The following is a 23596-nucleotide window of genomic DNA, read 5'->3' as shown; positions in this document are numbered from 1 at the left end:
CAAGGTATCGGCCTGCTTATCCGACATTGCTGCCTGGATGTCCAACTGCCACCTGAAACTGAACATGGCCAAGACTGAACTTATTGTTTTCCCACCTAAACCCACTTCTCCTCTTCCTCCACTCTCTATCTCAGTTGATAACACCCTCATCCTCCCGTCCCATCTGCCCGCAACCTCGGAGTCATCTTCGACTCCTCCCTTTCCTTCTCTGCGCATATCCAACAGACTGCCAAGACCTGTCGCTTCTTCCTCTTCAACATCAGCAAAATTCGCCCTTTCCTCTCTGAGCACACCACACGAACTCTCGTCCACACTCTCATTACCTCTCGCCTTGACTACTGCAACTTACTCCTCACCGGCCTCCCACTTAGCCACCTATCCCCCCTTCAATCCGTTCAGAACGCTGCCGCACGTCTTATATTCCGCCAATCCGATATACTCATATCACCCCTCTCCTCAAGTCATTTCACAGGCTTCCGATCAGATACCGCATACAATTCAAGCTTCTCCTCCTTACCTACAAATGCACCCGGTCTGCGGCTCCTCACTACCTCTCTACCCTCATCTCCCCTATGTTCCCGCCCGTAACCTCTGCTCACAGGACAAATCCCTCCTTTCAGTACCCTTCTCCACCACTGCCAACTCCAGGCTCCGCTCATTCTGCCTTGCCTCACCCTATGCCTGGAACAATCTTCCTCAACCCCTACGCCAAGCCCCCTCCCTACCCATCTTCAAAACTCTGCTTAAAACTCACCTCTTCAATGCTGCTTTCGGCACCTAACCTTTCGAGAAATATAGTATGCCCTATCAGATTGACTCTACTCATGTCTTTTAGATTGTACACTTGTTCTAGATTGTACACCTGTCTTTTAGATTGTACACTTGTCTTAGATTGTACACCTGTCTTTTAGATTGTAAGCTCCTTGAGCAGGGACTGTCCTTCCATGTTAAATTGTACAGCGCTGCGTAACCCTAGTAGCGCTTTAGAAATGTTTAGTAGTAGTAGTAGTAGTATGCAACCTTGTATTTGTTATCAACCAACTGGGCAAGCGCCTTTGACGGTACTATGTAAGCCACATTGAGCCTGCAAATAGGTGGGAAAATGTGGGGTACAAATGCAACAAATAATAATAATAATTTGATCTATATTATTTGCTGTAAGTCCCGAGGTATTATATTGGTCCCATCCTTGTATTCAAGATCCAAAATGAAAATTGCTTAAAACTTAAGGTGCAAGCAGTCTAGAAGTTCCAAGTAAAGTAAAGAGAGAATTTTGTTTTTTAAATTGGTTGAACAATATCTGTCCCCCTGGGGGCAAATTAACTCTGAAAATTTAACAGAATGGGATGAAGCTTGGCATGTGGAGAAGAAAAAGTTGAAAAGACATACTGAGTTTTTTAAAAATGGGTAATCAGATCAGGGGCTCCAGAAAGATAAGTCCCCTCCCCCCCCCCCCCCACCCCCCCCCCCCCCCCCCACAAAAAAAATGAAATATAATGGTCCAATGCATTCCTAGGGGAAAAAGAGTTCCAGTTTGCATAGCATAGAAGCTTATTTGCAGTTCAAACCTAGTAGGGAATTCCTCCTTTCAAACTGCCTCTTTCTGGTCTATTCTCTCAGCCCCCAAAATGTCCCCTGAAATCACACACAGATAGGAAATATAAACATAATCCCAGTCTAGTAACAAAAGTTCAATAAATACAAATATGTCCAATAACTAAAAGTGCAATAAACTAATACAAACACATTTCCCTTTAATGCTTTGATTTCACCATGCATACCTCCTACCCACCCCCACCCTCCCACCCTGTCAGACTGTCAAAGTAATGCTTTGATGTTTCTTATATATACTATCTGCTACACATTTGCTTATTTCCGATCTGGTGAAGAAGGGCAACCTTCGAAAGCTAATCAAGAAATGTATTAAGTTATGTCTAATAAAAAAGGTATCATCTTATTTTCTTTCCATGTTTTATTTTGTTTGATTTCTATAGATTCTACATGGAATGTTGCTATTCCACTAGCAACATTCCATGTAGAAGTCAGCCCTTGTAGATCACCAATGTGGCCGTGCAGGCTTCTGCTTCTGTGAGTCTGATATCCTGCACGTACGTGCAGGACGTCAGACTCACAGAAACAGAAGCCTGCGCAGCCTTCTACATGGAATGTTGCTAGTGGAATAGCAACATTCCATGTAGAATCTCCAATAGTAGCAACATTCCATGTAGAATCTCCAATGGTATCTATTTTACTGTCATAGTAATGCTTGAATGTTTTCACTTATATACACTGTCAGCTAGCACATTTGCTTATTTCCGATCTGATGAAGAAGGGCAACCTTCAAAAGCTAATCAAGAAATGTATTAAGTTATGTCCAATAAAAAAGGTATCATCTTATTTTCTTTTCCATGTTTTATTTTATTTGATTTCTATTGATAACCTTTAATAAAAATTAATTTAATTTCAAAAATCCTTCTATCATTTCCATAATACCTCCTTAAAAATAAAATAATCTCCTGTCAATCATACAATGTACAAATCCAAGCCAGGGATTTGCTTCTTCCTTCCTATAACATGAAATGATGACAAACACTGTTCAAACAAAAGCTTTAATTTTCTTCTGAAACTTTAAATAACAGCTGTTCATTGATATTGCCACAGAAAAGTTCCTGTGAACTGAAAGCTTTGTTTATTTAAATCTAGCCAAATTTCAGAGGGAGCGAGAGAGATGTGGTAGCCGTGTTAGTCCACTTTTTGAGGTAATCAATAGAAATAAAACATGGAAAAGAAAATAAGATGATATCTTTTTTATTGGACATAACTTAATACATTTCTTGATTAGCTTTTGAAGGTTGCCCTTCTTCGTCAGATTGGAAATAAGCAAATGTTGGTAGATGACAGTATATATAAATGAAACATCAAAGCATTTCAGTGGCAGTCTAACAGGATGAGGGTGGATAGGTGAGAGACACAGAGGTACAGCCTCTACTCCAGGAGGATGAATTAGTGAAAGAGATATTCCCACCCCCACCAGTGCTGGCCTTCCGACAGCCACCCAACTTAAAACACAAGCTAATTAGAAGTAAACTCCCAACACAGACTTAAAAAGAAGAGAATGGCACACATCCTTGCAATATATCCAGCTGCAAACTATGCCAAAACATTTCACAGGACCCCACGGTCATTCACAAAGGAAAAATTAATATTCCTTTATGTTGAATTTCACATGCTCATCTTCCAATATGGTGTATATCATTCAGTGTAAAAAATGCAGTGAAGGATGCTACATTGGAGAAACAAGTCAGATGCTAAAGAAGAAATTTAATCTACATAGACACCATCTCAAAAATGCTAATACCAACCAGGATGTCACTTCTGTGGGGCAACACTTTACAAATGAGATAATAAATAAAACCAGAATACTGTACCAGTGATTTTATGGTAAGAATCCTAAAAGGGAACTTTAAAACAATACAGGAACGTAAGACCTTTGAAGTCAGAATGATTACATATTTGACACCCTCCAGAAAGGACTTAACAAAGATCTGGGTTTTCTAGCCCATTATAAACCATAAAATTGTACTGCGGTGTCACCCTCCTGTCTCCATGCATATCTCCCTGTCCCTCATCCACCCGACTCTTCCTGTCTCTCACCTATCCACCCCCATCCTGTTAGACTGCCACTGGAATGCTTTGATGTTTCACTTATATATACTGTCATCTACCAACATTTGCTTTTCCAATCTGACAAAGAGGGAGCTAGTAATCTTAACAAATACTTGCCTTGAATGGAAACTTCTTTGTGGCTCATACCTCATCAATAAATCAGTCAAATATTTTAGTGAACCAAAATAAATGAATAATCCATGTATACAAGTCATAATACCTTAAATAAGTAAATAAAATACTGAAAATTAATTTGAGAAGAAAGCAACGCTCCTGGCCTCCTAACAAGCCTCCCTTCGTTCTGGGGATTGCAAGGGTGTTCCTTTTGGAAAGTAAAGGATCGAGTATCTACCCAGCCAGCAGGTGTTACAGTGGAGGCTCCTCCCTATGTTTTCACATTTCCTCTGGATATAGGACGATTATTGGGCCAGATTATCAGTCAGCACAGTAACTATTAAGTGTTGGTGCTTAAATATAATACATGTATTCAGCAGTGTTGTGGCACTGAATATATAAACTTCCTGAGCCCCTACGTCTTGCCCCATCCTTGGCCACCTTTAAATCTAGACTGAAAGCACCTCTTTAACATTGCTTTTGACTCGTAACCACTTGTAACCACTCACCTCCACCTACCCTCCTCTCCTCCTTCCTGTACACATTAATGATTTGATTTGCTTACTTTATTTCTTGTCTTAGATTGTAAGCTCTTTGAGCAGGGACTGTCTTTCTTCTATGTTTGTGCAGCGCTGCGTACGCCTTGTAGCGCCATAGAAATGCTAAATAGTAGTAGTAGTAGTAGACTCGTAACCACTCGCCTCCACCTACCCTCTCTCTTTCTTCCCGTACACATTAATTGATTTGATTTGCTTACTTTATTTTTGTCTATTAGATGTAAGCTCTTTGAGCAGGGACTGTCTTTCTTCTATGTTTGTGCAGCGCTGCGTACGCCTTGTAGCGCTATAGAATGCTAAATAGTAGTTGTAGTACCATGCTGGCACTATTTTTTTTATTGGTTGTTGTTTGTTCGTTTTGTTTTCAATTTATATTTTATTGACTTTTAGGAAAGTACATGGAAAGTATAAAATATGAAAACATAACAAGAACAAAGAAATGCTATCACATACATTATCTAAAACAAGGGAGAAGTCATCTGTCTATACACAGGACATTAGGACTATAATGTAGTCTGTAAAGTTTATAAGTATTGTTCCAAAGGAGCCCAGACTTTTCTCTTGCTGACTATTGTTCCACACTTCTCTGCCAAAGCAAACTCAAATTTCTGATGCTGTAAAGCAGAACTATGTTTTTAATCTAGGCCTACTGTTCAACAAGCCTAAATGAAGCAAATAGTTTGTCCAGATAGCAGCTGAACCTAATCGTAATTGCATTGTGCATCGTCTAGAACAGTGCTTCTCAACCCTCTCCTGGAGCCAGTTGGGTTTTCTGGGCTACCACAATGAATATGCATGAGAGAGCTTTGCATATTCATTGTGGTAAGCTTGAAAACCATGGCTGGCTAGGGGTGCCTGCTAGGAGAAGGGTCAGAAGCACTGGGCTAGATTTCTAGCTAGTCCTGAGACAGGGGCTGTGGTGATAATCATTTAGGTGATTTATCACCACAAAGGGGCGCACTTAGCTTCAATTCTATATGTTCGTTATATGATCTATGTTCTCTATATATTGCCAATTGTATCTGTACTCTGAAATGGCATAAGTCATGACGGAAAATTGTAAGCCACATTGAGCCTGCAGATAGGTGGGAAAATGTGGGATACAAATGCAATCTCTCTATATAAAAGGCAACACCAACGTTCTATGAAGCCTCCAACCGGAATTGTGAAGGGGGCGAGATATCCGGTTTCCCTATGAGTGTCTGCCCCGCCCTCTCTTAACGCAGTCAGTGAAGGAAAACAGCAGAGCACGAAATCAAATCGCTGGCTCTGTAACAGTGAAGGACTCAGAGGGGGGAGGGGAGAGAGGCCAAGAGGGTAGGGACACACACATCCCACATGCACACAGAAGAAAACATTGCTAGCCCCCGTTTCATTTGCATCAGAAACGGGGCTTTTTTACTAGTAAATAAATAAAACACATAAATAATGGCTTACACTAAGCAATTTATACGCATCATTTATAGAACAGCGGCTAGCTTTTACACACATAAATGCCAATTGTTGGTGCCGATCACTAGTCTATAAACCAGGTGCACTATGGGCACCTAATTTAGGCATTAGCTCATAGAGCTGCCTTTTATGAATTTAATGCTTGTGCCTTTTGCAGCTTGTTAGCCTAACCCCAGGCTCTAGTATACCAAGGACAGGGCGGGTGTGGGCGTTCTGTCCCGGGTGCAGGCAGCAAGGGGGTGCACTGAGCAGTCACACGGCTATCCGCTCTGCCAGTCCCCGCCCCTTCTACGGTCAACTTCCTGTTCCGGGACAGGGGGACTGCAGAGCCGACAGCGGTGACTGCTCACAGGGACAAGCCTGGAGGAGGGGCGCTCCGCCCCAGGTGGCAAAGAAGTTGGCTATGCCACTGACCCCAGGTTTGAATTCTGAGGGCTAGATACAGAATTCTGTCCATAAACACAAGCTGAACTTCGTTATCCATTCCAGGAGGCAGATTTTGTGGCCAGTACTGGTTTGAACTTGCATCTCAATGCATGTAGTATCTGTAATCCCTGATTCTACACATTGAAATCCACAAAAAAAAAAAAACCCACATCAGGTATGACCTAAAATCTTCCTCCAGGACTGGGTACTTGACGGCTGTGCACAAGACAGGCTCAGACTTGTCCTAAAAACTTGATCCAAGTGCTTTTTTGTTTTTTTTCCACATTTGACTCAACAAAACTTCTTTTGTGAGGAAGTCTGCATTCTTCTTCCAGGCATTAACGAATGCTCCCTGAACAATGGCGGCTGCTCACACATATGCAGGGACCTGAAGATCGGTTATGAATGTGAATGTCCTCCTGGATTCAAGCTTTTGGACAAAAAGACCTGCGGAGGTAATTTATATGCAAACGGCGCTCCCCTCATGTTTCACTCTACAGAGGCACATTTCTAGTCACAGCAGCATTGCCCTGTCCAGGCTTTTGATTTCTCTTATTGATGGATTTCAAACTCTCCCTTTTCAGACATAGACGAGTGTGAGAATCCAGATGCTTGCAGCCAGATCTGCATTAATTACAAAGGGGATTACAAGTGCGAGTGCTATGAGGGCTATGAGATGGACACTCTGTCCAAGAACTGCAAGGCAGTAGGTAAGGTACACTGACCCCTGCATTCTATAAAGGTCACCCAAGTTTGGGTGCGGATCGCAGATCCATGCGCAAACTAATTAGTTAATGAGCTGTTAATTGATTATTGGTGTTAATTAGGACTTGCATGCGGATTAGCCTATGCACTATTCTGCAACTCTGTGTGTCTAAGTTGTCTCATGCAACTCAAAGGGGGTGTGGCATGGGCGGGTCAAGAGCATTCCCAAAATATAGGTGCAGTGTTAAAGACTTAGTACTATAGTTACAAATCTAAGACTTATGTGTTTTGCAAGGCCTACCCTATTGATTCTACTTAAATGCCTCAACTCTACAATGCATCTATACATACATTGCAATGGACATTTTTATTTCTTATATCCTTGTCCCTTATTGTACCCATTTACCCCTACCTTACCCTTTTTCTAACTGTATTTGTTTAATACCTACCGTACTTGGCATTCGCCATTACGGTATTTTGTAAGCCACATTGAGCCTGCTAATATGTGGGATACAAATGTTACAAACAAACAAATAGATAAATAGAATAGGATCATTTATGCGCCAACTGCCATTGGCTGTGCGCCAGCTTTTACACCAGGTTTCAGCAGGCGTAAGTCTTCACACCCAAAGTTGGGCAGGGTAATCTGTTCTTTAAAGGTTGCTTAGTGCTAATTGACCTTTATAAATTGGAGCTTAGCGTGGATCTTAACGGCACCTAACTTTGGACACCATTACTGAATTGGACCCTGAGTGACCAGACTTGTGCTCTTCCCTCTTATCGAGTCTTTGTCTTGATTCCTGTGAATTCTACCACACACCCACTCATCATCTTGTGACAAGAGCTGTACGTGAATCAGGCCCACCCAGTAGCAGCACACCTATGATGTGGCTGGCAAGGATCCCGAAGCCCCACCAGCTGAAAACTCCCCAACAACTGCCCCTCCTGCATATCTTGAAATAGCAGATCTTTGCCTGCAACGACCAGCGACTGATACGTACTGCTCGCACCGGTCCCACAGCCTTCCCTCTGATGTATTTCCGCCTATGTTTCCCGCTATGAGGAAACAGGAAGTTGCATCAGAGGGAAGGCTATGGGGCAACATGAGCAGTGTGTTTTAGTTGCTGCTCGCTGCTGGTGAAAATCTGCTATTTAAAAGGTATGCAGGGGAGGGGGGTGTTAGAGAGACCTTATGGCATGCAGGCGAGAGAGAGAGAGAGAGACCAAATCACTTGTGGGACAAGGCAGAGTTCTTCTGCCCACCCAACCTGGGCCCAGGCTCTCCCAAATTGGGTGTCTGGAACGCTTCTGCTGTGGCTCGTGGAACAACGAAAACCCCCAATTCATTTCACCTAGACCGCTTGAGCTGGGACTGCTCACTGGCAACCTTCCAGGTGTTAGGAAAGCAGCATGTCAGCTGTATGTTTAGCTATCAGGGGAAGGTGTGGCTCCTGCTGTCTGGGCTGGGTGATAGGTTGCAGAACTATCTCAGAACATTATTTTACTGGGGTGCATCCTAGATCTTGCACACATGAGTTCACTTGAAGGATATTTGAGAGAAACAGGTAACAACTATAGGCTAGGAGTGGTGGCTTTCTGGTGCCTGGTGGAAAATGAACTTAGAGGGTGACCAAAACTGGAGTTCTCAGTTTCGACTGTAAACAAATCAACAGCTGAAATTTTGCCATTTGTTTTCAGCTGGAAAATGACACCTCTTCCCCCTACTCCCTCCACCATCCAAAGGCCATCCCCAGGCCTGCCAACAGGAATGATTTCCCCAGTCACTCCTGCCCCCGCCAGCTCCTCTGTCAAAATGGCTGCCAGACTTCCCGTGGCAGCTCATGAGACTGCCATGGGAGGTCCTGGCAGCCATTTTGTAATTGGAAGCAGCATGGGCAGGAGCAATCCCCAGTCAAATGGTGGGAGGGCTGAGGAGTTGTGGTCAGGAGGGGTAAGGGGGACAGGTGGCTGGCCCGGTGGGACCCGCTCTCTGCCAGGGAGGTCAGCCCGGAGGGCTTGCTCTGGCTGGGCGGACGTTTTGGTTTGAGCCAAAATGCATTGGCATTTTCAGTGTCGGGTTCTCGAGGCAGAGCCGGAATTCGTGAGCCCTTGGACCACTGCCGAGGAGCGGCAGAGGCAGGCAAGACCACCCTGGAACCGGAGACAAGAAAGAGCAGGACTGGAACTCCGGACTGGAGTAGCAACTGAGGCGGGGCAAACTAGGACAGGCAGAACAGGAACAGCTTCGCCTGCGCTTGACCACTGTTCCTCAGGAGTTGAGCCCCTGAGTGCAGGTGGCCGGCAGTACTTGCAGGACAGGGCAGGAACTGAAGGCCCAGCGGACCCCCCCTCTGAGTCTAGGATACACGAGGGAGACTTAGCTAGGTACTTGACTAGGACTGAAGGCTGCTACACAACCACTAGGCAAGAACACTAGACAGACTAAGTGGACAGGGTAAACACAAGGGCTGGGCGGAAGCAAGGGCTCGGATACACATACAAGCTTGGCAGAAGCAGAAGTTAGGAGGTACATACAAGCTTGACAGAGCAGGGTCAGGACATACATACAAGCTTGGCTGAAGCGGGTTCAGGATATGTAGACAAGCTTGGCAGAAACGGGGTTCAGAGTAAGCATGCAAGCTTGGCAGAAACGGGGTTCAGGATATACACACAAGCTGGGCAAAGCAGGGCTCAAGCTATACACACAAGCTGAGCCAGAAGCAGGGTTCAGGATATACGTACAACTAGGTAGAAGCAGGACTCAGGACAAAGACATAAGCTGGTCAGAAGCAGGATTCAGGAGTTACATACAAGCTGGGCAGAAGCAGGACTCAGGATTTATATCCAAGCTGGGCAGAAGCACACAGAGAGTATCCGGGTTCAGGCAATAGTCAGAGACAGGCAGCAAGCAGAGAATATCCGGGTTCAGGCAGTAGTCAGAGACAGGCAGCAAGCAGAGAATATCCGGGTTCAGGCAATAGTCAGAGACAGGCAGCAAGCAGAGAATATCTGGGTTCAGGCAGTAGTCAGAGACAGGCAGCAAGCAGAGAATATCCGGGTTCAGGCAATAGTCAGAGACAGGCAGCAAGCAGAGAATATCCGGGTTCAGGCAGTAGTCAGAGACAGGCAGCAAGCAGAGAATATCCGGGTTCAGGCAATAGTCAGAGACAGGCAGCAAGCAGAGAATATCCGGGTTCAGGCAATAGTCAGAGACTGGCAGCAGGTAGAGAATAAATCAGGAACTAGCAGAGGTCAGGGCAATGGCTGAAGCTTCAGTAGCTCCAAACACTGAGTGAAGCACCAGAAGGACTAGCAGTCCACAGACACAACAAGCAGAAGGGCAAGAGCCCAAAGCAGGAAGGGCAAGAGCCCAAAGCAGGCTATTTAACAGCGCATCAGTACACTGACTACCTGACGACCTTTTGGCAATGCAAAGGCCCTGATGCCAGTATAGCACTTCCTTATAAGGCTCTCCTTGATGATGTCACCTACAGCAGGACAGAAGCAGAGAATACACTGACACCAAGAGAGGCTTGAAACACATAGGAAGTGAGCACATAGGAAGGACAGACAGGAGCTTGGAAGCTGGAACAGAACAGGCGGAAGCCATCTTGGAAGCTTGCCAGGCAGGAGCCATCCCAGAAGCTGCACTTCGAGGGATCAGGTGAGCAAAGAGGAGTCACGACCATGGACGTGACATTCAGTTGAAAACCGACACATAGAATTTCGGCCTGTTTTCAGTGCCCAAGCTAATATTCAGTTGGCTTCTATGTGAACTACCCACATGATCTCCAGGAGGAGCCTAGTGGTTAGAGCGCTGGGCCGATAACTAAGGGAGCCCAGTTCAAATCCTGCCTCCTGTCCCTCCATTGTCTCTGGTACAAAATTAGCTTGTGAGCTCCCCAGGGGCAGAGAAATACCTCCTGTACCTAAATGTAACTCACCTTGAGTTAAATAAATAATAAAATTAGGGAAGCCAGCTGAGTAATGTTGCTGTGTACATGCAGAGACTTATGAAGAAAGGGAGCAGGTTTCAAAGAGCCCTGCTTACCTGCAAATTACTCAGTTGCTTTCAGCACGTACAGCTTGATCATTTTCAAAGGGCCAATGTACATCTGCTGTTATATGTGGGCAGCTGAGGAGGGTAAAATGTGTGCCTTATGGAAAAGGTCATGTGCCTCACCTCTAGGAACACCACTTTGTGATTCATCTGAGAAAATATTTGCTGTAAGAGTTAAGGGTTAAGTGACTTGCCCAGAGTCACAAGGAGCTGCCTGTGCCTGAAGTGGGAATCTAATTCAGTTCCCCAGGACCAAAGTCCCACCACCCTAACCACTAGGCCACTCCTCCACTGTTGCTACTATTTGAGATTCTACATAGAATGTTCCAACATTCCATGTAGAAGTCGGCCCTTGCAGATCACCAATGTGGCCTGCGCAAGCTACTGCTTCTGTGAGTCTGACGTCCTGCACATACGTGCAGGACGTCAGACTCACAGAAACAGAAGCCTGTGCAGCCTTCTACATGTAGAATCTCAATAGTAGCAACATTCCATGTAGAATCTCCAATAGTAGCAACATTCCATGTAGAATCTCCAATAGTATCTATTTTATTTTTGTTACATTTGTACCCCGCGCTTTCCCACTCATGGCAGGCTCAATGCGGCTTACATGGGGCAACGGAGGGTTAAGTGACTTGCCCAGAGTCACAAGGAGATGCCTGTGGCTGAAGTGGGAATTGAACTCAGTTCCTCAGGACCAAAGTCCACCACCCTAACCACTAGGCCACTCCTCCACTGTTGCTACTATTTGAGATTCTACATGGAATGTTGCTAATCCACTAGCAACATTCCATGTAGAAGTCGGCCCTTGCAGATCACCAGTGTGGCCGCGCAGGCTTCTGCTTCTGTGAGTCTGACGTGCAGGACGTCAGACTCACAGAAACAGAAGCCTGCGCAGCCTTCTACATGGAATGTTGCTAGTGGAATAGCAACATTCCATGTAGAATCTCCAATAGTAGCAACATTCCATGTAGAATCTCCAATAGTATCTATTTTATTTTTGTTACCTTTGTACCCCGCGCTTTCCCACTCATGGCAGGCTCAATGCGGCTTACATGGGGCAATGGAGGGTTAAGTGACTTGCCCAGAGTCACAAGGAGCTGCCTGTGCCTGAAGTGGGAATTGTGTGTACCTTTAGCCAAACAGAGAAGCGCAGTATTCCGCCAGACCGTTTTACCCAGACTGTGACTGAAACCTGTCCAGAAATAAACCTGCTGTTGACCAGAGGAAATGTCAGAGGGCACAGCACAGATCTCTACTATGCAGGAGGGAAAGGCAAAGACTGAACTTATCCCTCTTTCCAGTGCTGCCAGCCTTAACTCCATCTCGTCTCCGGCCTCCTCCCCTTGTTTTGCAGCTCCCGTCCTAGAACACTCAAATCTTGACCATTCTATCCACCAGTGGAGATTAGCAGTACAAGACCGAGATGCCCTTCGATACAGTTGTTTGTGTGTGTGGGGAAATCCAGGGTTGAGCTAAAGTCATGGAGTAATATGGCATTAGGTTGACAGCTCCCGTGCAGGGGCCTTCACATCTAATTAAAGAAATCTTCCAGTCCTTTGCAGGATCAGTATGGCCTTTAATAAAATCCTTAATAAAGCTTCAAATCTCTCTAATCCCCCATTAAGGTCTGCAAACATCGTTTACTGGGAGAGAGATTGGCAGAGGGGCTGCTTCAAGAAGTGTGTTGCTATTAAGCCTGGAAATGTCTCCAGTAAAACTCTTGAAGTCTCAGAATATTTAACCATACAGGGGTAGAGTCCTGCTGTCTTTTGAAAATCTGCGGGTTTGAAAGCCGGTGAAAGTGAAAAGAAAGAAAATGATGGATCAGCCAGAACTGTTCTGTTTCCTACCCTAAGGGGATGAAAGAAATTGCCAGTATGTCTTTCAGAGAAGAAACTGTTTGCTATACTTTGTTCCAAAATGAAGTAAGAAGCAGTTTAATGCAGGAGAGGGTAGACCTAAAAGCCCTTTCAGGGAATCAGATTGAGCAGGGCCTTCGTATGAAATATTTTCCCCATAAACACAAAGCAGGAAAAATCCTTACGTCATCGAGCTCTCTGTGAATTTGTCTCATTGGACTAGGGCCGGGTTCTCAACCCAGTCCTTCGGACACACCTAGCCAATCAGTTTTTCAGGATATCCGTAATGAATATGCATGAGGTAAATTCGCATTCACTACCTCCATTCCATGCAAATCTTATCTCATTCATATTCATTGTGGGTATCCTGAAAACCTGACTGGCTAGCTGTGTCCCAAGAACTGGTTGAGGACCACTGGGCTAGGGGTATGATTCTCACTTTGGGTGTAAGAGGTCCTGGATTCATTTCACAGATGAATTTTTCTCTTTCCGTGGCAGGAGAGAAGCATTCAAATGTCTGTCCTAGTCAAGCTTCATGAAAAATAGCACCAAGAGCTTGCAAGATTGCGCAGGACAGGTGAAATTTAATGTGGACAAATGCAAAGTAGTGGTCATAGGGAAGAAAAACCCAGACCATAACAACCTGATTCTAGGTTTTGTTTTGTTTTGTTACATTTGTACCCCGCGCTTTCCCACTCATGGCAGGCTCAATGCGGCTTACATGGGGCAGTGGAGGGTTAAGTGACTTGCCCAGAGTCACAAGGAGCTGCCTGTGCCTGAAGTGGGAATCAAACTCAGTTCCTCAGGACCAAAGTCCACCACCCTAACCACTAGGCCACTCCTCCACTGTTGCTACTATTTGAGATTCTACATGGAATGTTGCTGCTATTCCACTAGCAAGGAAGTCGGCACTTGCAGATCACCATTGTGGTGGCCGCGCAGGCTCCGTGCAGGACGTCAGACTCAGAAACAGAAGGCTGCGCAGCCTTCTACATGGAATGTTGCTAGTGGAATAGCAACATTCCATGTAGAATCTCCAATAGTATCTATTTTATTTTTGTTACATTTGTACCCCGCGCTTCCCACTCATGGCAGGCTCAATGCGGCTTACATGGGGCAATGGAGGGTTAAGTGACTTGCCCAGAGTCACAAGGAGCTGCCTGTACCTGAAGTGGGAATCGAACTCAGTTCCTCAGGACCAAAGTCCACTAGGCCACTCCTCCACTGTTGCTACTATTTGAGATTCTACATGGAATGTTGCTGCTATTCCACTAGCAACATTCCATGTAGAAGTCGGCCCTTGCAGATCAGCAATGTGGCGGCACAGGCTTCTGCTTCTATGAGTACGTGCAGGACGTCAGACTCACAGAAGCAGAAGGCTGCGCGGCCACATTGGTGATCTGCAAGGGCCAACTTCTAGTGGAATAGCAACATTCCATGTACAATCTCAAATAGTAGCAACAGTGGAGGAGTGGCCTAGTGGTTAGGGTGGTGGACTTTGGTCCTGGGAAACTGAGTTCCATTCCCACTTCAGGCACAGGCAGCTCCTTGTGATTCTGGGCAAGTCACTTAACCCTCCATTGCCCCATGTAAGCCGCATTGAGCCTGCCATGAGTGGGAAAGCGCGGCGTAGAAATGTAACAAAAGAAAAAAAAGTCTAGGACTCGGCATGGGTCACCTGCTTCAGGAGTCACAAGAATCAGACACGGCGAGACCTAGACAACCGCAACAATCATGATGCCAGCCGCAGAAGCCTTAATTCAGTAATAGAATGGCTTCTCCTTTCCAGGCTGCGGCTCGCTCCCCATCTTGCGCTCAGGCTGGGCATGGCCTCTGCTTTCAAGGACCTTTGTGCTCTGGGATTGAATAGCCTGTACCCTGTTCCTAGCCCAGCATATACATTGGGGTCTTCAGTGCCCCGGCTTAGTAAAAAGGCTACCTGAGCTGAGGCTTTTTATATCCAACTCTAAACTTGAAAAAAGCTATGGCAAACAGATACTTATCGTCAGTGTTTCCAGATGATATATTTTGCATTAAAGGAGCATTTCTTTACATGGGTGCCCCATTTCAGGTGCCCTAACACCACACAGTAAGTGTTTATTTCTATAATGGCATCTGAGCACCCAGATTCTGTTATAGAATACTGGCGTAACCCCACACTGATGCCCCTAAAGTTAAGCGTGCCCTCTTATACACCAGAGTGCATCGGCATCTGGGATGCTTGCACCTGCCAGGACTCTTGCTGCTGTCCCACATGGCCATCAGACTGCAGCGAGGTCTCAGATGTTGGTGCCACTTGTGGCCTCTGCGTCGACTGCTGCCTGTGTCGGCACCCCCTTGGCATTGGTGGAGGAAGCCTACATTCCTCCCCGTGACCCTCCGCTCACTGGACAACTTTCTCTTGTCGTCCCCCTTCTCCTCCACTGCTAACTCCAGGCTTCGTTCCTTTTCTCTTGTGGCACCTTATGCCTGGAATAAACTTCCTGAGCCTGTACGTCGAGCTCCATCTCTACCTGTTTTCAAATCTATGCTGAAAAACCCACCTTTTCACTGCTGCTTTTGGCTCCTAGCCACTACTCATTTGCCTCCCCCCCCCCCCTTGTTCCTTCTCACCCAGTACTTCACTCGCCCTTAATTGTCTTGTCTGTCTGTATTATTTTAGATTGTAAGCTCTATTGAGCAGGGACTGTCTCTCTGTGTCAGATGTTCAGCGCTGCGTGCATCTGGTAGCGCTATACAAATGCTAATAATAATAATAATAACAGCAGGAGGGAATGGGCACACCTAAATGCAACATGCCATGCACATTACTCACAGTATTCTGTAAGTTACTCAGGTAAGGTAGGTAACACACTTGTGTCCTGGCATGCCACGCCCATCCGTACAGCCCTGTGCAATGTGCTCTTCTATAGAATTAGCATGTAGTGCACTTACAGGCAGAAGGCGCATCTAGCTGCAGGCGTATAGTTACAGAAATGCCCTTTAACGCCATAGTACAGGAGGTATTTTATACGGAAATACTTGAAGGTTGAAAAGGTTCTGTGCAAAGAAGGGGCTAGAAGGCAATCTTATTCCATGTTTCTTTGTAGCCTTTCTCCGAGGACAAGCAGGCCAGTAATTCTCACATGTGGGTGACATGTCCTGCGTCACCCGGTTCAGAGCTTGAAATCAGCTTTGTATAGCTTTGAATGCTAGAGGCAAGCAAGCCTGCTGTGCTGGTTTCGCTGATGCAGCCGCCGCTGCAACTTTTTAAACGCAGGGCGGCTGGAAGAAAGGGAGGGCTGTCGGAAAGCTGAGGATTGAATGGCGGGGGAGCAGGAGGAAGCGCCGCGGGGCCCTGTGCGAAGGCTCCTGTCGCCCCTGCCTAAGACCGGCCCTGAGTAAGTATCTTCGCTTTATAGCAATAATGGCATCCTTGCCCACTAAGATTTCAGACCAAATGAGAGATGATCCTAGGCAGGCAAGGAAGGGATTTTTGGGTAAGAATTGGATTTGGAAGATTTTTTTAATGGCCTGCAAGTGGAAGGTCAGTACCCTTGAGAGAGAGCGTGCCTTCGTGACTGAGAGACGCAATGAACTTGAAACAGAACTGCTGGATCTGTATAAGTCTCATTGGGGTCTCGGAGAAGGTTGAGGTAACTTGGCTAGAAAGGTAAAGCTCTTGGGTTCTGGTGCCAGCACTGACAGATGGGGGGCAGGCTCAAGCAGTTAGCATGCGGGCTCACAATTTCCAGGACAAACTTTGTATTCTCAGAGAGCATGGAACACGGAGGGGAGATACATTACCAAAACCATTGCGTTATTTTTTTTTTCAAGGCTTCTCAGTAGAGCTTCAGATGACGAGAGAGACTTTCTTGTATGTTAAAAAGAAAGTAAAAAAAAAAAAAAAAAAGTGGTCTGCTAACGCATTGATACATGCAGCTAAGCTGGGCTAACTCATGAAGGTCATGTCTCTACATTTTGCTTCCTTTGTGAACAGATAACAGTAAATAAGGCTGGAGAGAGGAAAGTATTGTAGCTGGAACTAAGATAAAGTGGGTTTCTTTGGAGTCGTTGCTGAACTGTCCACCGACAGTGAATTTGTTTGTTTTCAGTTTGATGCATGATCTGACTGGTTCCATGGTTACTAGTTTGGCTTTCTCTTTAGGCATGTTTTAAACAAAAGTATTGTGTAGGGTCAGTCCGTCTGTCTGTATCCATCTATGCAAACAGATGCATACAGAGTAGAACAGGAAAAAGAGCAGGGGTTAGTGAGCAGCAGAGGATAAGAGAGCCGAAGCCACATCAGTGGAAGATATAAATGAGTCACTGAGCCCTGAAAACAGCAGTGGGTGGTGGAAGGATGTACCCTGTTGCTCTGAGTGTGCGAGCGTACGGTTTCCAACGCCTTATGCCCTTCGTCAAGGGGAGCATAATTCTTTGTTTTCTTCAGAGAAAATGAACTTGCCTTTTTCTTTTCTTTTTTTTATTAATTTTTCAATTTTAAGATACATAAAAAGTATCAAGACATGTGGAACAATTGATGTATTTTTCAATCCTTATGTTTGAAAATCCCAAAGGATTTGATGGTTTATGAATGTGTTTATGTGTGAGTAATTGTTTAGGGGTGAGAGGGTGATTAGTAATAAAGAGTAGTTAGATTTTGAAATATATAACTTTTGTAGTAGTCTAATTAATGGTATGTAATGAATATGCATTAGAGACATACGGACTTTCTGAGTGGAGGAGTGGCCTAGTGGTTAGGGTGGTGGACTTTGGTCCTGGGGAACTGAGTTCGATTCTCACTTCAGGCACAGGCAGCTCCTCGTGACTCTGGGCAAGTCACTTAACCCTCCATTGCCCCATGTAAGCTGCATTGAGCCTGCCATGAGTGGGGAAGCGTGGGGTACAAATGTAACAAAAATAAAATACTCTTCAATTACCTCTTACTCTTTTCTGCAGTCCAGTTGCAAATTCTGTAATGCTATATTTGTGTTGCAAATGAAATAGTGTATTTATTTATTTATTTATTTATTTATTATCTAACTGTTCTGCTCAGAAAGATAAACCTGTACGAGAAGACATTGGAGGGAGGGGCAATTTTTTTTAACCCATTCCTGCTGGTTTCAGAAATCAGCTATTTGGAAATCACTTCCCACGTGTTATAGCAAGTGCTTTGCTGCATGTCATGCCTAACTTTAAACTCACATTTGGTGGAGGCACCCAAGGCGGGGATAGAGTGGGGTCTTGTGATACGGTATATTTTTTTGTAGCTTACACAGCACGTATGGGGTATTAATTAAAAGAAAAACAAAAGTGCCTGCAGAAAATGGTGGAACAGATTTCTGTAGATAACCCTATCCTTCGGCAGTGGCGTACCAAGGGGGGGGGTGGTCCGTCTCGGGTGCACGCCGCTGGGGGGGTGCCGCGCGCCTGTCGGCTCTTTGTTTTCATGCTCCCTCTGCCCCGGAACAGGTTACTTGGGGCAGAGGGAGCATGGACACGAAGAGCCGACAGGCGCGCAGCACCCCCTCCCCCCAGCGGCGTGCACCCGGGGGGGGGTTCTTTCGCCGGGGGATCGCGCTGTTCCAGGGGGGGGGGTGTCGCTGCACCCAGGGGGTGGAGCGCATCGGCGATCCGCCCAAGGTGTCAGCACCCCTAGGAACGCCACTGTCCTTCGGTATTCATAATGAAAGTCTACATTCACTTTCATTTTGACAGCTGGTGCAAACTCTGCAGCTAGAAGAGTATCAAACGACTCTGCAGCTATGGAGCGGTAGAAATATTGCCCCTTGCTATTAATCAGTGGTATGAGTGGTTTGAAAATCCCATTCCTTATCAAAGTGATTCGCTGTGTATTTGGGAAACCACTGTCACGTGCGCATGGCTGGAAGTTCAGTTACTTCTGAGCTTCCAGCTTATCCTGTGCAATTCACCGCCTTGGGTGAATCTTTTCATAAAGGCGGTTAATAAATCCCAATAAATAAATACATTTACCCACAATACATGTCAGGATGAATTCTTGGGTCATTGGGTTTGACTTTTTTTGCCCCAATGCAAAATATTGGTCCAGGATACCACACCAAAATTTTCCCATTGAGAATTCTGGGGTGGTTTAAAAAAAAAAAAAAAAAATCTGGAACCAATATGCCATACATCTGCCTGTTGACAATGGTCACAAAAAAAACACAAAGAGAAACCACATGGATAATTGGCTACATTTCTATCAGAACGCAGTGCTATACCTGTCTGACAGAACAGTCAAGGGGAGGGAACCAGGCAAATCAATCGGCTAACGATTCTCTATATCCGCATGTAATAGCATTTAGGGCTAATAATAAAAGAGGTGTCTTGGAGTGGGAGAGGTTTGCCCTCAAGCACAAGGGAAGGTCCTGCCGTTTACCAATGCCACTGCATCTCCCTTCCCGTTTGTTTCAGGCAGAAGCCCCTACTTGCTCTTCACCAATCGCCATGAGGTGCGCAAGATAGACCTGGGGAAGAGAGATTACTCCCGCATCGTCCCCATGATGAAGAACGTAGTAGCGTTGGATGTGGAGGTGACAACTAACAAGATATATTGGTGTGACCTATTCTACAAGACGATCTACAGGTACAGTGAGAGCAGTGGCCCCGCTGCAGGATTTGGTTCGAGTCCGACAGGAGGATTTTATGATTACTGAAAGACACGTGAGCTTAGGGTCACGTGGACTACACGTAGTTCCCTGCAGAGCCAGTGGATTTCAACTCAATATTTAGATCACACCCAGCCAGTCTGGTTTTCAGAATAGCCACAATGAATATATAGGAGAGAAATTTGCATGCAAATCTATCCAATATCCCGAAAAGCTGACTGGCTAGGTGTGTCTTCAGAACCACTGCTGTAAACATGTGAAAGGTAGTTTTATTTAATTTTTAATTAAATTTTTACTTGAAATGTACAGAACCGGAAATTAAAAAAAAAGAAAAAAACCTGTCAATAGCTGATGTATAGTATTTCCCCCTAATTCTAAAACCTTCAGCAGCTAAATGAATATGTCATTTGCCTGCTAGGATTGTAGAATATGAGTACTTGCATGTGTGAAAGTAACGTTCCCCCATCTAAGCGTTAGGTGTGCACTTAGAGGGGAATTCATCAAGCAGCGTTAGGGCCAAAACACGCATTATTTGGCCCTAACGCTGCTGTCCCCAAATTTCTGCGGTGATACTTAACTCACAGCAGGTTACCGATTAGAGATTAAAAATGCATGTTTTGCATCTCAGAAATATGCAAATGCCCTAATGCGAATTGTATTAGGGGTGATATGTCCATAGGGGTGATATGTCCATAAGGGCACCATTTTTCCAGAGAGGCAAGAGTGATTGGGCATTGTCCCTGCCGAAGACTCCCCCAGACCCCCCCCCCCCCCCCCCCCCCCCACCCAGGAAGATGAAGATGACTGCCCTCCCGGACCACTGTTGGCCGCCTGAAGACACACCCCCCCCCCCCCCCCCCCCGCGACACCCACTGGACCAACAATGAGCTTTTAAGATAGCCCTGGGGAGGCGTCTTTGTTGGATTATTTGTAGTAAATAATTAGCAGATTTTAGTACACACAGCTTCAGCTTTAGAAATGTTAATTTCTTTCTTCATCTCTCTCTCATTCACCCCTGAATAATTCACTGCTGAGTCACTTTAAAGTTGAAGTAACAAAACATCTGTTTACTCACAGTTTGTAGTTAGATTATAATCAGACAGGCTTATATATACATATTACTATACATTTGTATTATCAGCTCCTTCCATGTGCTTAGATGGTAATGGATGCTCACACCACCATAGATCCTCTCAGGTTAGGAGAGATCATGAGCTCCATGTGCTCCATGTGCTGCATGTGCTGCATCTATCCCCCCACAGGAAGTTGCATAGCAGTGTGACCTCTCTAAGTAATTCACATCAGAGGTCACAGAGTAATCACAGAGAAATAATAGGTGACAGGCAATGCATGTAAAATACAATTACATTCCAACAAACCCCTTCTCATGCATAACTGTCATGCAATTATTTATTCATACAAAGTCCAAGCTTTATACGCAGATTCACAAAATGTTCTCTGGGTAACGGTTTGGTCATGATGTCAGCTGTCATCTCACTGGTGTGACAATAGTGTAGACTGATGACCCCTTCTTTCGCCAACTCTCGCACGTTGTGGTATTTCGTTGCGATGTGCTTGGTACGTGACTGAACCTTGTCATTCTGTGACAGTCGGATGCAGCTCTGATTATCTTCCATTATCTGGATTGGTCTCTTTTCAGCTATTCCAAATCCAGCAAAAGTTTTTCAATCCACATCAGTTCTCTGCACGCTTCCGATACGGCCACATATTCAGCTTCTGTAGAAGACAAACTCACAATACTTTGTTTATGACTGGCCCATGAAATGTGTACATTTCCATACATAAACACATATCCACTTGTGGATTTATAATCAGAATGATCCCCTGCCCAATCTGAATCACAGTAACATATTAGTTTTGGATTACTATTGGCTGAAATCTTTAATTTACAATCAATGGTACCCTTTAAATACCTTACCATCCTTTTAACTGCAGTCCAATCTGATTTGGTAGGTGAGCTGACCCTTCTGCTCAAAATTCCTACTGCATTTGCTATATCAGCCCTGTATGTGGTAGCTAGATATAAAAGCTTACCTATGGCTGATCTATATTGGATGTTATCTGGTAAAGGTTCTCTTACTGTTTCATCCTTCAGAAAATCAGTGATCATGGGAGTGCTTACAACTTGGGCATCTTGCATACCTAAACTTTCAATAAGCTCATTTATTTTCTGCTTCTGGCTTAGAAGATAAGAACCATCATTTTGTTTCTCAATTTCTATACCAAGATAGTATGACACATTTCCAAGTTCTTTTATCTCAACATTGTGGTTTAAACATTTTACAATGTCCTTGTACTCTTGCTCACTTTTGCTTGCAATGAGCAGATCATCAACAAAAGCTAAAATGTATGCATATTGTCCATTTGTGCACCTAGTGTACAAGCATTTATCTGCTTCACCTTGCTTAAATCCTAAATTTGTCAATATTTCATGCAATTTTTCATTCCAACATTTTGCACTTTGCTTTAATCCATAAAGACCTTTGTTTAATTTACACACTAGCTGTCTTTGTTTTGTATTTATGAAACCTGTTGGCTGTTCCATGTACAAGTCTTCAGTTATATCTCCGTGAAGAAACGCTGTTTTCACATCAATGTGGTTGACTTGCATGCCTTTTGAGACTGCAATGCTCAGAAGTGTTCTTATTGTCGTGTGTTTCACTACAGGTGCAAACACTTCATCAAAATCTTCTCCATATTTTTGAAGATATCCCTTTGCCACTAATCTGGCTTTATACCTTTCCACTTTTCCTTGTGCATTCCTTTTTAACTTGAATACCCATTTGCATCCTATAGCTTTCTTGCCAGGAGGTAATTTTGTAAGAATCCAAGTATTATTTTATCCATGCATCAATTTCTTCTTGTGCAGCTTTATGCCATTCAGCAGCTTCTTCTGCTGGCATTTTCTCAATCTCATCCCATGTTAAGGGCTCTTGAGCTTCTGCTGACTTTGTTAAGTAAGACAGTCTTGGGGGTGGAACACCTTTGTTTTCCCTGGATGAGCGTCTGACTACAGGTTGGTCTGACCTTTCCGCATCCTCTAAATCTGAGAGTTCTTCTCCAATTGATTCCCCTTCTCCAACTGTACTGTCTTCTTCAATGATCCTTTCTGTGTCTGCTTCCTCTGCCTGTTCCTCGTTAGATACAGGTGAGTTGCTTTCAGACATCTGCCTTGGTATGGCATTTATATACACTGGCATGTCTATTATGGTTCTAGTTTCATATTCTGGATGATAAGGCTCATCTGGGATAATCCAGCCTTTATCAACCCTTTTGTTTTCATCAAAATATGTAACATGTCTTATGCCAACAATGCCAGTTTTCAGATTCAAAATTCTATATCCTTTGTGTCCTGGAGCATAGCCAACTAAAATGCCCCTTTCTGTTGTGGAATCCAGCTTATGCCTTCTTTGCTTTGGTACATGAGCATATGCTGTACTTCCAAATGTTCTTATGTGTGACAGGTTTGGCCTCCTACCATGCCATGTCTCATGTGGTGTGCGCTCAGCGCCTTTAGTTGGCATTCTGTTTTGTAGGTACACTGCTGTGAGAATGGCTTCCCCCCATAGTTTTTTAGGGAGATTGCTATCTGACAGCATACATCTGGTCATTTCCACAATTGACCTAAATTTTCTCTCTGCAACAGAATTTTGCTCTGGTGTATAAGCTACTGTTGTGATATGTTGAATGCCTTCTTGTTCTAGAAATGTGTGCATGCTTTGTGAAGTGAACTCACCACCATTGTCGGTCTGAAGAACCTTTGGTTTTCTTTCAAATTTATTGCTCACCATGGCTACGTATTTCTTCAGCATGTCTGTGACTTGACTTTTCTCTTTCAGCAAATAGGCCACACAATATCTAGAGAAATCATCCAAGAATATTAGCACAAATCTGTTATTTCCCAATGATGGGATATTAAACGGTCCACATAAGTCACTGTGTATTAAGTCCAGCACTTTATTACTCCTATTTCCTGTGTATGCAGGAAATGAGGGTCTCACATCTTTTTGAGTAACACAGTCTATGCATTTCTCCATTTTACCAGCATCTGCACTTATCTGAATGCCGGTGGCCAGTTGCTTACTGTAAAGATCCTGGATCACCTTAGAATCACGATGTCCC

At 44.6% G+C, this 23596-nt stretch overlaps 1 protein-coding gene across 1 annotated transcript in view; it reads left to right on the top strand.

The window, feature by feature from the left end:
- Positions 1-23596, top strand: part of LRP8 (LDL receptor related protein 8) — a 534355-nt gene that overhangs the window by 453665 nt on the left and 57094 nt on the right. The window contains 3 exon segments of the mRNA XM_030207129.1: positions 6551-6670; positions 6800-6925; positions 19260-19431. Of these exon segments, the coding sequence (XP_030062989.1) occupies positions 6551-6670; positions 6800-6925; positions 19260-19431 (418 nt within the window).

This window comes from Microcaecilia unicolor, chromosome 6, assembly GCF_901765095.1.
Source record: "Microcaecilia unicolor chromosome 6, aMicUni1.1, whole genome shotgun sequence".
Taxonomy (NCBI): domain Eukaryota; kingdom Metazoa; phylum Chordata; class Amphibia; order Gymnophiona; family Siphonopidae; genus Microcaecilia; species Microcaecilia unicolor.
Note: the sequence above shows the minus strand (reverse complement) of the source record. Positions and strands in the feature narration are given on the sequence as shown.